The 15,618-nt window shown below is 59.9% G+C and overlaps 1 protein-coding gene across 5 annotated transcripts in view; it reads left to right on the plus strand.

Moving 5' to 3' along the window:
* Window positions 1–15,618, plus strand: part of CLIP2 (CAP-Gly domain containing linker protein 2) — a 75,458-nt gene that overhangs the window by 49,200 nt on the left and 10,640 nt on the right. For 3 of the 5 annotated variants that reach the window (XR_007147703.1, XM_047837966.1, XM_047837965.1), the window contains 7 exons: window positions 450–663; window positions 1,712–1,909; window positions 2,733–2,836; window positions 4,439–4,499; window positions 10,374–10,478; window positions 12,218–13,153; window positions 15,107–15,164. Coding sequence is in view for 4 of the 5 variants with exons in the window: in XM_047837966.1 (XP_047693922.1) it covers window positions 450–663; window positions 1,712–1,909; window positions 2,733–2,836; window positions 4,439–4,499; window positions 10,374–10,478; window positions 12,218–13,153; window positions 15,107–15,164 (1,676 nt within the window). In the remaining variant the exon portion in view is untranslated. The other 2 variants (XM_047837968.1, XM_047837967.1) reach the window with 2 other exon arrangements.

Genomic DNA, 15,618 nt, shown 5'->3' on the forward strand with positions numbered 1-15,618 from the left:
CTGTAGATATGGCTGGGGGGGGGGGCACTGAATGGTATGAGGGAGCCAAACCCAGAAGACTGGGGGGTCCTGTCCTGCCTTTGCCACTTAACCAGCTGGGTGACTTCAGGCAAGTTACTTAACCTCTCTGAACCTAAATCTCCTCATCTGTGAAATGTGGATATCAGTAGACTGGTTGGGGGATTGAAAATAGCACTCATGTAAAGGGACTGGCACAGAGTGGGTGCTCAATAATTCCCCTCCCCTCCAAAATATGCCCACTGGCTACTTATGGCTGCAGAGAATCTCAGACTGTACTCACTGTTATTCTATTTCTGGGAGTCCCATCCATTGGTCGTGGGGTGAGGGTGCTGGGACCCCCAAGGCCAAACCTCTCTGCTCAGGTAGGCTAGGGGTGGCTCCAGGCTGTGGGACCATGACGGCAGCGTGTGTCTGTCCTGCCTCCCCAGGTACTTCCAATGCCCGCCCAAGTTTGGCCTCTTCGCCCCCATCCACAAGGTAATACGCATCGGCTTCCCGTCCACCAGCCCTGCCAAGGCCAAGAAGACCAAGCGCATGGCCATGGGTGTCTCGGCACTGACCCACAGCCCCAGCAGTTCTTCCATCAGCTCCGTCAGTTCGGTGGCCTCCTCCGTGGGGGGCCGGCCCAGCCGCAGTGGACTGGTGAGGGTGGAGCCGGGGAGGGTTAACCTGCTGTGTGTGTGGGGGGGGGGGGGAGGGGGGGGAGGGGTTGGGACAGAAGGAGCCAGGTGAGCCAGTGACCCCTGACTTGCTCCTGCTCTGGTTCCAAGTATTCCTCTGTGAGTTTGGTTTTTTGCTTTTTGTTTTTTGTTTTATGTTTATTTATTTATTTTTGAGAGAGAGAGAGCAGGAACACAAGTGGGGGAGGGGAAGAGAGATTGAAACAGAAAATCCTAAGCTGGCTCCAAGCTGTCAACACAGAGCCCGATGCAGGGCTCGAACTCACAAACCGTGAGATCATGACCTGAGCCAAAATCAAGAGTTAGACATTTAACCGACCGAGCCACCCAGGCGCCCCATCCCTCTGTGGGGTTTTTGAACAAAGATGAAAGCTTAGGGGTGTCTGACTGTCTCAGTAGTGTATGTAACCCTTGATCTTAGGGTCATGAGTTCAAGCCCTACATTGGGCGTAGAAAAAGAAAAAGAAGAAAAAAGATGAAAGTCCATGTCTTTTAATAGAGAAGATTGATCCATTTACGTTTATTGTTATTTTTGTGTTACTGATTTATCAGTAGCCTAACCCCTTTCCTGGGAGTTAAGGAGGGTCGGTCATACGGATACAGGACAAGTGATATGGGTAGAGGGTAGGCAATACAGGTGCGGAGCAGGGAGTCCAAAGGTTGCCACAGTCACCCTGGGTGAGGGGAGAAGGTGAGGCTGCCCTACTGGACAGAGGGTCTTCTGTGCAAGCCCAGTCTAGGTTGGGGGTCTAGGATGTCTCCAGAGCATGCAGTCCAGGTGAGGGAGGCCACCGTGAGGCAGAGCCCAGGAGCCGTGACCGTCAGAGGCTGTGACTCTCCTGAGATTTGGGGAGCGTTCCTTGGATCTCAAACATCGCGATTCCCCCCTGCGTAGATTGTCTAGGGCACTGGCAGGGAGGAGCAGGACCCTGGGAGTTGAGGGGCTCCAGCTGTCGTCTGGATGGTACTCCAGATCCCTGAGTCCTGCCTGCACCCACGCCTTCCTGCAGCTCACGGAGACCTCTTCGCGTTATGCCCGCAAGATATCGGGCACAACTGCCTTGCAAGAGGCGCTGAAGGAGAAGCAGCAGCACATCGAGCAGCTGCTGGCTGAGCGAGACCTGGAGCGGGCCGAGGTGGCCAAGGCCACGAGCCACATCTGTGAAGTGGAGAAGGAGATCGCCCTGCTCAAGGCCCAGCATGAGCAGGTAGCTGGGCTGGCGGGGCGGTGGGGGCACCCAGAGGGCGCCAGCAGCCTCCCCGGGCCAGTTCTGTGAGTCACCCTCATGCAGAGAGAACCAGGGGTGTGCAGAGGATACGAAGACCTCTCCTCCTCCTGATGGATCCGGAACCTGGGTGTATCGTGCTCTTTCTGACTTGCTATAGCGGGAGCGTTTTCTGGGTCACGGAAAATTCTTCCCTGTTTGAACGGCTGTGTTCCCATCCATCATGGGCCGTGTTCTTACCGACCTAGCCCGTGCCCTGTAGTTGTTCAGGTTATTTCCAATTACTCACTTTGTCTGAATATACTCGTCTACACGTTTTTTGCCTACAACCGTCCACGTTCCAGATCGTGCCCTCAAGTAGCTCCATGTGCTGGATTTCAGGGAGGCGAGCCCTCGCCCGCAACCTTGAGTCTCCTGCTGTCCAGTGTTTCCTCTTCCCTGATGTAGATGTTTGTCTCCTGCGTGAGAGATCCTTCCTGGGTCCCCGTCCCCGTTCGGAGCCTGGCTCACCCCACCCTCAAGTGCTGGAATCATTAAGGCCAGGCTGTCACAGAGGCCTTTAGCAGACAGCGGAGTCTTAGACCCTTAGGGGTTGAGGGACATGGAGGGGATTGGGGACCGGTGGGCCAGAGGCTGACCTCTGCCATGCCCGGCACTCAGCCGGGCCCTCCTCCCTCGCAGCTTGGCCCACGGTCTGTGCCTGGCCAGCTGGCAGGGGCGTGGTGGTGGCGGGAGTGGCCTCTGCCACCTGGAGCCCGGTTCCGGGAGGAGGCTGACCCCGTCCCGGCCCTCACTCGGGGCCCAGTATGTTGCAGAAGCAGAGGAGAAGCTGCAGCGGGCCCGGCTGCTCGTGGAGAGTGTGCGGAAGGAGAAGGCAGACCTGTCCAACCAGCTGGAGGAGGAGAGAAGGTGTGTGCCACCCCTGCCCTGGTCCCGGGGAGCACTTCTCTGGGCCTTGTTAGCGATGGCCAGGGGGAGCCCGGGCTCAGGACCTCCGCCACACCCTGGCTGCGTCACCCCGACCAGTGGCGTGAGCCCTGCAGCCCTGCCCCTCATCTGCAAAGTGGGGTGATGATCCCCATCTCTGCAGGCTGGAGGGAAGCACCCCACCTGGGAGTCACCACGTCCGTCCGCTGCTCTCCATCCAGACTGCGGGGGGGGGGGGTTCGCTGAACTAGGGGTTCTCCCACGCCCCAGACCGGTTCACGTCGCGGAGCACCCCTCTGGGCTGTGTGCTGTGTGTTCGACTCCCAGCTCGTCTGCGTCTGGAGACTGAGGCTCAGAGAAGCACCATGTTTCGAGGTGTCAGCCCCCTGCTGAGCGCTTTCCCTGGTCCCAGGTCTCTCTCAATCCTACCACGAGCCCAGGAGGCAGGTATTGCCCCCGTGTCACAGATGAAAACATTGAGGCTCAGAGCAGGCGAGGGATTCGCCTGAGGCCACCGGCCTGCTGGTGATGATGCGGTTCTTCCCCCCCTGCCTCAGTGACGAGCCTGGACTCTGGTTCCCTCGGTGTAGGGCCTCTGGTCTGACTTGATCCTGGGTCACCCGATGGGACAGAGCTGACAGGGGACAGGGCTTCTCTCGGCCCGGGGCTTCTGTCTCCTGGCTGATATTCAGATTTCTGTGGCTCCCTCCGCTCCCCCACGCCTCAGGCAGCCCCCACCCTCAGCCCCCGCCTTGGGTCTGGGTTTGGGCTTTCAGCCGAGGCCTGTGAGCCACGGGCTGTTGTTACGGTCTGACTTGGAGAGAGAAGAGTTTATTTATATCTGCCTGAGACTGTTCTCGGGGCCCACACATCTGGTTCCCATGGCGACACGCCTGATGCTGACAAATAAAAACTTGAAGATGCCCCGGGGGTTGTGTTCAGGGCCCTATACCTGCTGGGTGACCTTGGGCAGGTCTCTTGCCCTTTCTGGGCCTCATCGCCTCACCCGTATGCCCGGAGCTGTCAGGAGGCCCCGGGAAGAGCAGCTTTGTGAGCTGTTGCCGTGTCTGTGTCTCCCCTGTGCTGTCTTGGCGTGTGGGTGGGTGAATGTGTCTCCCGGAGGGTGTCTGCCAATGCCCGCAGCGGGGCAGTGGGGGCCCTCATCACGGAGCAGCCCTGGCCGATTTTGAGGGGAGGGGATGAGAATGAGGTCGGCACGGGAAGACCCCCCCCCCTTCCCTCTGTCCCCGCAGACTGGTCTGTTCGGTAGGCAGTGAGGTTCCCAGCACCACTGTGCTTCCATTTACAGCCTGTTCTGCCGCCCGGTCCCACCACCACCCTAGGGAGGAAGGACGTTGGCTTCCACACCCCCATTTTAGAGAGGCCGGCGGCCTCTGAGTAGAGCACACGGTGGGAATTTGGGAGGCCCCGAGCTTTCCAGGAGGTCCTGCCCCCATCAGCCATGACCCTGGGACAGTGCCTTCTGCGGGATCTGAGCACCTGGTGGCCTCTCCCATCTCTGCCGTCACTGGGCGAAGCCCACCGCTCTGGGCGACGCGCGCTCAGCCCCGTCTCCCCCTGCAGGAAGGTGGAGGATCTGCAGTTCCGAGTGGAGGAGGAATCCATCACCAAGGGAGACCTGGAGGTAATGGCCAGAGGACCGCCCCTCCCCGCCTCTCTCAGCAACCCCGGCCCAGCCCTCGCAGGGCAGATGGTCCTGAGGTCCAGGCAGCAACTCTGGCCCCTTGGGAGGGGGCTGGGGGCATGTGGGGAGAGAAACCCAGGAGGGTCCCCTGGGAGAATGGGGAGGGGGCAGGTCACAAGAGACTTGGGTGTCAGAGGCGGGATGGCTCAGCTCCAGGAGCCCCAGAGGGGCCGTGGTGCCTTTTGTTTTGCACCTGGGCGGGATGAACTGAGTATCCCCAGGATGAGGCCTGAGGACATAGTGGCTGGACTCCCCTGTCCCTTCTTTGTTGGACAATAGTCCTAAAAGGTATCCCTTGGGTTCTTGGATTCCGGGTGAAACTTTGGCTGGGGGTAGCTTGCTGTTGAGTCACAGAACTTGTAGATGGCCAGACAGCCTCGGAAAGCCAAAGGTTGTCACCCAGGCACGGGGCAAGGCAGCAGCCCCTGGGACCAGGACCCAGGACTCCTGGTTCCTGAGCTCAGCCCATAAGGATGGCCAGTGATGGCACCTCAGTTACAACTGTTGGACGGGTGGTCTGGGCAAAGGTGAACCTTCTGCCCTCCATTCCACACCCTCCTGAGCTGAGGGATGGGGGATGCTCCCATCAGTCAGTAAACGTCCCCCGCCGCCCCAGCTCTCCTCACCACACTGTACGGAGACCTCGGGGCTCACGAGGCCACGGTTGGGCAGGCAGGAATGGCTCGCTGCTGTGGTCCTCCCTGCTCCCTGGGAGGCGACAAGGGACGAGGACTGCTGGAGCTGTCGGATGGGGCAGGGGACAGTGATTCAGTCCTCCCCACGCTGGCCGGGCCCTAACTGACCTTGGACAGCCTCTTCCCTTCCTGGGCCTCAGTTTGCTCATCGGGAGGGACATGTGTGATCTGTATAGGGTCACTGCCAGCTGCCCCTCTGGGAGCAGATTTTGTTGCCTGAGCCTTTTTAAAGGATGGATGTCGGGGTGCAGCCCTGATGTAGGAGCCCCAGCCTGGCGTTAGGACGATCTGTTGTACGTCTCCCTCTTAGCCAAGGGGACCGGTCACGTGGTTGCGTCTGGCTGGCTTTCCTGCTGGGCGGCTGCCCTCTTGCAGGAGTTGGGGTGGGCTTCTGGCAAAAGCGCCCGTGGTTGCAAGGGACAGAGACCCCTGCTCACTTCGAAGGCTACAGGGAAGTGTCACCAGCAGTTCAAGGACGCAAAGCAAGAAAGAGCCTCAGGAGCCAAGCCAACCCCTTTCCTTCTCTGCTCAGGGACTTCCCTCTTCTCTTGCTTGACTCGTGCTCAGGCTGCACGTCTGTGTGTGTGTCTCTCTCTCACTGTGTGACTCCTGGCCACCCCCCCTTCAGCCGATCCTACGGCTCCAAGTGGGGGACACAGGGAGGGACAGTAATAGACGGCAACAGTCAGTCAAAGGGGCACTGGAGTCGCCTTGCTGCTGCTTTTGTTATGATCTTATTCGTGACGACCATAACACAAATGGTCCCAACGTTCCACTCATCCCCACCCATCTTAAGAGTCAAAAATAAAACCCAGAACATTCCTGCGAACTCCTGGTCTCCCTCCAGCTGTCACCCCCTCTCTCTGCTTGTCCCCCTCCGGACCTCACTCCCCAGCTCCAGCCTCTTAGCCTCCTTCCTGATCTAAATGTTGGCCTGTCCAAGGGCCCGTTCGCCCCTCGGTCTGCGCTGCCCCTGAGACCTTCCAGTCCGTGTCAGTCTGTGTCCTCTGTGAGCCCGTGATGCCTCCGGTCTCTCCCCGAGCTCCACACCGGTGTGCCTACTGGCCATCTCCGCCAGGAGCAGGGGGCGACTGCCACCTGCAGCATTTTCCTGGGGCGGCTGTAACAAATGACCACAATTCGGTGGCTGAAAACAACGCAGACTTACTCTCTCACTGTTCTGGAAACCAGCAGTCTGAAATCAAGGGATTGGCAGGCTTGGCTTCCCTCGGAGGCTCTGAGGGAGAATCCGTTCTGTGCCTCGCTCCCAGCTCTGGTAGGGTCACGAGCAGCCCTCGACGTTCCTCGGCTTGTGACCGCGTCACTGTCTCTGTCGCCGCATGGCCCTCGTCCCTGCGTGTTCCCATGTCTCTGGCTTGGCCCTTCTTATAAGGACACCAGTCCCTGGGTTTGGGGCCATCTTAGATCCAGGATGACTTCTTCTTCACTAACCACATGCAGGAAGACCTTCCAAACAGAGTCCCATTCTGAGGTTCCGGGTGAATGTGAGATGTGGGGGGACGACGTTCAAGCCAGTAGAGCGTCCCAAACGTGCCGTGTGTTCCTGCCCCCCACGCCCTCCGATACCCAGCTCAGCAGTTGGGCCCACGGCTGATTCGTCTTGAATCTTCTCTTTCCCTCATCTCTCCGTCAAAAAGTCCTCTTGACCTTGACCTTGCTTCTGAAATTATCTTCTTCCCCGCGGCCACCTACCCGGGCCAGGCCACAGCACCTCGCCTCGGACAAGTGCACCAACCCCGAGTTGGCACTTATGTCTCCTCCCGTGTTCTTCCATTGCCCATTCTCCACGCTGAAGCCAGACACCCTAGCTTGTTAAATTTTTTTTTAATGTTCATTTATCTGTTTTGAGAGAGAGCATGAGCGGGGAGGGGCAGAGAGAGAGAGGGAGAGAGAGAGAACCCCAAGCAGCCTCCGTGCTGTCGGCACAGAGCCTGATGTGGGGCTCGAACTCACGGACCGTGAGATCATGACCTGAGCCGAAATCAAGAGTCTGACGCTCAACCAACTGAGCCGCCCAGGTGCCGCCACAGCCTTTCGATTTTTAACGGTGGGAAGGTTTGAACCTACATAAGTAGGTTCATTCACCCGTCAGCGGGCTTCAGTGATTATCAACTCACAGCCAGTCTTACCCTAGCTACCCCCACCCCCAGCCCTCTCTCGTGTTATTTTTAAAGCAGACCACAGACATCTGTCCGAATCTCTTGGAAAGGTAGACCAGACCCTGCCCCTTCCCTGCTCACCCATCCGGATCCACAGCCCCAGATAAGCCGAGGCTCTTTCAGGGTGGCCCAGAGAAGACGCTTGGACCCAGGCCTTGTGCACCTGTGCTCCAGGCACCGAGCTGCTCTGACGCCCCCAGCTCTGCCTCTCAGCTTCTCCGTGTGCTGGTTCCTGCTTCTCCTTCAGGCCTCGCCTCTAATTGTATCTCAGAGAGGCCACCTCTGCCTCTCTGCTCTTCCCTCCGTCCCCTGTGCCCCCTGCCTGGTGCCTTGTCCCTGGGTCCGACCACAACCCGGAGCCTCGTCAGTAGTGCTGCATTGTTGGCGTCTTTCCCCGCGATGGGTGCCCTGCAGGGGCCGGAACCCTTTCTGTCTCGCTCACCCTTATGTCCCCGCTGCCAGAACAGGTCAGGAGTGCGGGCAAGTGCTTCTCCCAGGGTGGCGACCCCAGGCCACGGGCTGCGGACGTGTCTTATGGTTCTGGAACAGATCTTTGCCACCTTGCGTCAGGGAAATGTGCGTACCGCTCCCTGCTGCCTCCTGAGTGAGGACGTCGGGTAGCCGCCTTAGACGTGACCTTCTTGGGGTTTGGTGGTGGTGGTTTAATCATCCAGGGGTTTCATGTTATGATTTTGCTAGTTACTTTTCACTTGCATGGGAAGGGCACGGTAACACTAAGGGCCGGGCTTAGGAACTCAGAACCTCTTTGTTGATTTGTGCTGTGTGAGACCTCAGAGAAGGTCACGAGCGGTGATGTGTGCCTTTGACCTTCGGGAGCCCCCAGGGCAGGTGGGGAATCTGCTCCCCCCATTAAAGAGCATTTCCAGCCCTCAGTTACCCGAGGGGTACCCCAAGGCGGTGGCTCTGTGCCTCGCAAAGGTGCGGACACGGGGTCTGCGAGGGGAAGACGAGCTACAAGTACAGGGCGTAGGTAAGGCTTGGCTGAGCTCCCGGGTTTGAGTTGCGGCAGGAAGTGGGAGTCCCCGACTTCAGGACCCTCCTTCGATGGCCCGTGTTGCTGCTAGAAATCTGTGTCTCCCCTCCATGGGGTGAGGCCGGCTCAGGGGAAAAGACGCCAGTCCTGACATCTGGGGCGTCTGAGTTCTGGGCCTGCCAGAGTTGTGTGATTCTGCACCCGAGGCTCTGACTCTGGAGTCGCCGCTCCCTCCTGTGACACGGGGAGACAGCTGAGACGCCCCTTATGCGGGGGTTGGGTTCTAAAGTTAGCGCACCAGACAAAAGTCGCAGCCACCCCTGCACCGCCTCGCGCAGCTTGACCGTAGCTTTACGACCATCGACTCCAGGGGACCCGCGAGTGACAAGCAGGAACGTGGTGGCCTCGCTCCTCCCACCCTGCCCGGTGTCCCCAGAGCAGATGGAAGACCAGGTCCTTCACCCCACCTAAAATCTAGCCTCTAAGGCTATTTTCCGCCCTCCGGGGTCCGGTGGTTGCGTTTATCTTAAACAAGCATCTGAAGCAATTACACTGGACCCCCCTGTGCCTCCATGGAGACCCCAACCCGCAGACCAGGAGTCTAGAAGTTGGGAAAGTGGTTGATGGGGCTGGGTGGGGGGGTGTGGGGAGTCCTGTTGGGAGCACCAAGTAAAGCTGCCTTGAAATGTGGAGCTGCGGGCTCTTTCTTGCCCGTGGAGCCACCAGGCATGCGCCACCTAGCGTGGGTCCCGGGCAGAGTGGCGGTGCCCAGCCTCTGTGGGAGAGGAGGGTGGGCGCGAGGCCCCAGAGACACCATGGTCAGCCTGTAATTTTCTGGAAGAGACGGAGCATGGCTGCTCGTTAGCGCTGTGGCCTGCCGCCCTCTTTGAGAGAGAGAGTAGAGTACTTTTTTACTTGTTCCTTTAGGAAAACTGGCAGACATAAGATCACAGGCCAGAGGACGTTAACATCTCTCTAGCTCTGTATGAATGGCAAGCGTGTTTCTCAGATGGGTTTACACTGTCCCCGTCACCCTTGCCGGAGACGGGCATGTGTGTGGCCAAGTCCCGCCTCGTCGGAATGGCCACACAGATTGGCCTTAAACTGCTTCTCCTGGATGGAGGGAGGCTGAGGAGGACTCTCTGGCTTCTCCCCACGATGAACTTGGGTCTCCAGATTGCCCCGGGGGCCCTGGAGCCGGCACCCTTGGCCCCTGCCACCCTCGCAGATCTGTTAGAGGAAACCCAAATGCCAGGCTGGATGCCCTGAGAACGTCGGGCTTTGTTGGCCTGTGAAGCTAGGGCAAAAGCATTCTGGTGCTTTTGGGAGACCGGGCCTCCTCCGCGGGGCCCCCGGGGGTGGGCACTGACCCTCCGGGCTCTGGGCAGGGCAGCGGGAAGCAGGGCCTTGCAAGGGGGGTAGAGAGACTTTTTTAAAGCCTTCCCATTGGATTGGTTCTTATACTTTCAACTCAGGCCCCCGGGGCCAGGAGTCCTGGGTTCATTTGCTGACACATCCATCCTGAGGGCCTCCCGTGTGCAGGATCCTGTGCCTAAAATGAGCAGTAGCCCGATGGGGAGCGCGAGGAGGCTGGGGCCCCTCCCCAGAGCCGCCAGGGGAAGGACTGACCACCTGGGGAGCACGGCAGGAACCGCGGGGCCCTCTTGCCACCCTCTCCAGGGGCAGGGTGGCTGGGGCGGGGTTGCGGCAGCCCCTCCTCTGCCATTAAACCCACCCAGCCCGGTCCCCTCCCCAGACCTCCTCTGTCCCGGAGCCACCCTCTCTCCTTGACCCGCTCTCCTGTCTTGTTCACGGAAGATGACGCCGCCTCTCTCTCTCTCTCTCTCTCTCTCTCTCTCTCTCTTTTTCTCTCTCTTCCTCTGGCTTCCTCTGCCCTGTACTCCTCTCCCCTGGCCCGCCTCCCCACCCGCCCCGGGTGGACCAGACCCAGACGCAGCTGGAGCACGCGCGCATTGGGGAGCTGGAACAGAGGCTGCTACTGGAGAAGGCGCAGGCCGAGCGTCTGCTCCGGGAACTAGCCGACAACAGGGTAACGCCGCCCTCCGGCCCCATCACGCCTCCTTCGGCTTCTCTGTTTTATTATTTTCTCTGTCTTTGGCTGCTTTCCTCATTGTTTTGGCTTCTGAGCCCCTTCTAGGAGGGAAGTCGAGGCTTGGGAACCCTTCCACCCCATTGCCACGTGACGCCCGTTGGGGAGCAGGGGGTCTTGATTGTCCGGGACTTCGGGCCCCGGCTCAGGGTCCCACTGGCTGGGAATGTCCTGTGAGACCCCCGCCCCCCCACCCGCCCCATGCACTGCCACAGCAAGGCTTTGTCATGTTCAGAAATGGGGTGCCTCTCGGGAACGTCCTGCCCCTTATATGGGGCACCTCCCGTCTCCCTGGGCTGGGGAGGCTGAGGAAGGTGGGTGGTCAGGGGGCTGCAGACCGAAGTTTCTGTAGCCTAGGGGGGTATTTTTTTTTTTAACGTTTATTTATTTTTGAGCGAGAGAGGATCCAAAGCAGGCTCTTCACTGACAGCAGCGAGCCTGTTGCAGGGCTCGAACTCACGCACCTTGAGATCATGGCCTGAGCTGAAGCTTAACCGCTTAATCGACTGAGCCACCCAGGCGCCCCCTAGGGGATCTTAACTATGGTTGCAGGAGGGGCCAGCCAGAAGGACCTGGGGCTTTTGGGGAGTGGGGATGTCCATAGGGCGTGAGGTTCTGTGTCAGACCCAGGGTGGGGCTGGTGAGATACAGCAGACTAGGGAAATGTCTGCTGGAGCAAGGGGGAGGTCCTGCCAAGGCCCAGGTCCGGGTTCTGGGCCCAGCTGGCCCCTCGGTGCCCACCATACCTTTCCCGGGGCCGGGCCCCCTGTGCAGGTACCCACGTCCAAACAGCTGGCCAGCCCAGGCCAGCTGCGGTTCTGGCAGTGGAGCTAAACAGCCAGCTAGCAGTGATTAGTTCAAACCATCTGAGCAGGGAGAGCCGTGGGGCGAGCCACGGTCGGTTTCTGCAGGCCCGCCTCGGCACGCGAGTGTGTGCGTGTGTCGGGGGGAGTCTGGAGACACACACGGGTCCCTTTGCACACCCTGGCCGTTGCTGGGTGACCGTACGTGCTCGTGTGGTACACACACATATGTGCATGGAGGCTCTACCTGCAGAAACCGACCCAGTCACAGTTGACAGGCTGGAGCCCCCCACACTGAGGCGCCTTGATCTAGGGTTCAGCCTGATTATAAAAACAAAAGCAGGTTTATTGAACTACAGGTCACCTTCAGAAACAGTTTTAAGTTAGCGAAAGACTTAAAACGTGTCGATGAATGTACTGTTTCCAAATCCGTGACCACTGTCGTGATCCATATGGGTTCTTGGAAGATGGAGCCTCTGATCTCAGTTTTCCATCAGGAGGTGGGTCTGAGAGCATTAACTTTGTACCGCCTCAATTAAACCAGACCCTTCTCTGGCCAGCCCCTCTGCGAATCGACCCATCCGGCTGCCAGATAATGCAAAATTCCCTCCTAAAGAAAGCCAGAACCTCCAACAAGTGGTTTCTTTTAACCACTGATGTGTCCCAAGCCACCAAGGGCAGCGGGGACCGTCCCGTCCCGGAATCACAGGGCCACAAGCCCAGGGAGTCCTTCCGGAGGCTGGGACGCCCAGGCGGGGTGGGCACCCTTCCCCTCCGCGAACCTCCCCCGCGGGGCCGGGGTCCGCCCTTGCTCCGGCCACGGCCCCTCGCCCTCCCGCCGGCCCGCTGACCTCGGTCTCCCTCTCTCCCCGGTAGCTGACCACGGTGGCCGAGAAGTCGCGCGTGCTGCAGCTGGAAGAGGAGCTGAGCCTTCGGCGCGGCGAGATCAAGGAGCTCCAGCAATGTCTGCTGCACTCGGGCCCGCCACCCGCCGACCACCCCGAGGCCGCCGAGACCCTGCGGCTGCGCGAGCGGCTGCTGTCGGCCAGCAAGGAGCACCAGAGGGAGAGCGGCGTGCTGCGGGACAAATACGAGAAGGCCCTGCGGGCCTACCAGGCGGAGGTGGAGAAGCTGCGGGCGGCCAACGAGAGGTATGCGCAGGAGGTGGTGGACCTCAAGGCCAAGGTGCAGCAGGCCACCAGCGAGAACATGGGGCTCATGGACAACTGGAAGTCCAAGCTGGACTCGCTGGCCTCGGACCACCAGAAGTCCCTGGAGGACCTCAAGGCCACCCTGAACTCGGGCCCGGGGGCCCAGCAGAAGGAGATTGGGGAGCTGAAGGCCGTGATGGAGGGCATCAAGATGGAGCACCAGCTGGAGCTGGGCAACCTGCGAGCCAAGCACGACATCGAGACCGCCGTGCACGTCAAGGAGAAGGAGGGGCTGCGGCAGAAGCTGCAGGAGGCCCAGGAGGAGCTGGCGGGGCTGCGGCAGCACTGGCAGGCCCAGCTGGAGGTGCAGGCCAGCCAGCACCGGCTGGAGCTGCAGGAGGCCCAGGACCAGCGCCGCGACGCCGAGCTGCGGGTGCACGAGCTGGAGAAGCTGGACGCGGAGTACCGGGGCCAGGCGCAGGCCATCGAGTTCCTCAAGGAGCAGATCTCCCTGGCCGAGAAGAAGATGCTGGACCACGAGCTGCTCCAGCGGTCGGAAGCCCAGAGCAAGCAGGAGGCCGAGAGGCTGCGGGAGAGGCTTCTGGTTGCCGAGAACAGACTGCAGGCCGTGGAGTCCTTGCGCTCATCCCAGCACGGCAACGTAGGCGGCCGCCTCTGCTGCCGGGCGGGAGGGGTGGGGCGGGGGGAGCCCCCACAGTCACGGGGGCCCCGGTGTCGGCCGGCCCCCTCTTCCCAGCCAGGCCCGGCGAGAACGGAGGGCGCCTCTCGTGCCTCCATCAGTAGTGCAGGGTGACCGTGGGGACCCGAGGTGGTCTGAGCTGACCTGGCTGGGTCCCCGCAGCCCAGGCCTGCAGAGATGCGTACCCCAGCACGGAGCACAGGCTTCCTCCCGATCCCCGGGTCTCTGCGTCTCCCACACGTGTCCTACCGCGCAGGCTCCCGGCCCTCCCCCGGGTGCCAGCAGCCAGGAGCCCCGTGGGGCTCGAGCTCTGCCTGTCCCCAGGGGTGGGTGTCCCGTCTCCCACCCTGATGCCGACCCAGGTGACCTGAGCTGCGGGTGGCTCCCTCTCGCCAGTCCTAATGAGCCCGAGCAGCCATCCAGCGGCCACAGTGTGGGGGCCTCCAGAGTGGGCGCTGGGAGGTGGAGGGGGGTCAGGATCGACGTTGCCTTTTCTCACCTTAACTCTTGCTAGGTCAGCGTGCGCTCTGTTTCACAGATGAGCAAACCAAGGCTGAGACGGAGAAACTTTCCCAGGGTTTCCCGCCCACCAGAGGCCGAGGTCAAGTCCAGCCCCACAGCTGGAGGCCGACAAAGGGTGCCCAGGATGACAAAAGTCAAACCCTACCCGAAGGACAGCTGGCAGCATGGTCATTGCCTTCATATGGGCCCTGGGGCTTCGCGAGCTTCTGATTCCCCTTGTGCCTTTGAACGAGCAGTTAGCGTTCCAGCAATAAGGAAGTGTTGGGGAGTTTCAAGGAACGGGATACCTTTTTCGCAAAAGGAGTCCTGCCTGCATGATGCCTTGGCCTCCCAGGGTGGCAGCCTTTTCTGCCCCCTTTCTCCCAGGGAGGGACTGTTTTAGTAAGTGCTGTCCCAGGATCCTGGGCAGAGAGAAAAGGAACCATCTCTGAGCAGCTTGTGTGCAAATGGCCTCACTGCCTTCTCAGAGCAGGGGTAGGCAGGCCTGGGACCCCAGCAACTGGACTCCTGTAGCAGAGGAGGTTTCAGACTGCTGTGGTTCCAGAGGACAGCCCCCTTCCCCTCGGTCACAGACCTTAGGCCGAGGAGTGGGCGGTGATCTCAGCAAGGCCCTTCTCTTCATTTCCACACGCCTGGGGCCTTGGCCGGGACCCACGTGACCCCCAGATGCAGGGGTTTCAGTGCAGAGACGATGGGCTGAGACTTAAAAAGGGGCTTGGGGACGTATGAGCAGAAGTATGAGCGGCAGGTTGATGGAGGTGACTGCCTGCTCAGCTCTGGGCCCGTCTGATCCACAGTGTTAGACTGGCAGACAGCATGCTCAGAGGAGAGCCTGCTTGGGCAGGAGGCTGAAAACTTTTTTCCAAGAAGCCGTGGGGAGCCTGTTAATGTTTGCCGTTCAGATTTTTTTTTTTCTTAATCTTTTCTTCTTTGGTTTCTGGGTTTATTATTAAAAAGTAGCATTTATTAAAGTTCCTCGGGAGCTGGCCCCGGGGCGTGCTCTGCGTTCGTTCGCAGCCCTCGGGCAGCCGATGCTTCTTTTACGGGTGGAAACCAAGGCTGGGGTTTTGCCTCTGGAAGATGATGGAAACAGACTTCCAGGACTAATCTCTGTGGGCGTCCCCGGGAAGGAGACATGTGTTTAATATAATAGACGTTTTCAACAAAGGAAGGAGTGGGAGGTGTTCACACGGAAGCTGCACAAACAGCCTTCAGGGGCGCTGGAGGCAGGCGGGGGTCCTCTCTTGTCAGGGAGGCAGGACCGAGAACATCTCTGCTCCTTGCCACCGCACCAAGTCCCTGAGAGCCACCCTGTGTAGGGATGAGGTGGGCTGGCTGGGGCAGGGGCAGGGGCAGGGGCCAAGAATCCCTCTTACCAGAGCCTTCTTTCAGATGATCGAGTCCAACGACATTTCAGGGGAGAAGGTCAGGATGAAGGAGACTGTGGAGGGTGAGTGGCTGCTGGGCTGGGTGGGGCCCTGGGCTTTTTGTTCTCCATCATCTGCCCACCCTCTGCTCACCGCCTCCCCCCACCCCTGTCCCCCCTCCGCATTGCCGGAGTTCCCTCCCTAAAGGCACCGCGTTGGCCAACCTCAGTTTACTTTCCAGACACGTTTATGCACATCCAAACCCGTAAGTGCCGGATGGTACCACGCCTCCCTGCTGTCCAGCCCCCCTTTCTCCTTTCCATTTAATGATGCCGCATCTTGGAGGCCGTTCTTATCCACGGTTTCCAGTCTTTGTCTATTGTCAACACCGCTTCAGTGAATTACCTTCCCCTCTTTGGGTCTCCAACGGTTTTAACTCCCGAACGCTGTGGTTCAAAGTGTGTTTCCCCACGAGCCTCACCGCCAACAAACTGCATCAGACTTTGTGACCTTTGCCAGTCCGAGTGGTTCTCCCGT

This window comes from Prionailurus viverrinus, chromosome E3 (genome assembly GCF_022837055.1).
Source record: "Prionailurus viverrinus isolate Anna chromosome E3, UM_Priviv_1.0, whole genome shotgun sequence".
Classification (NCBI taxonomy): Eukaryota; Metazoa; Chordata; class Mammalia; order Carnivora; family Felidae; genus Prionailurus; species Prionailurus viverrinus.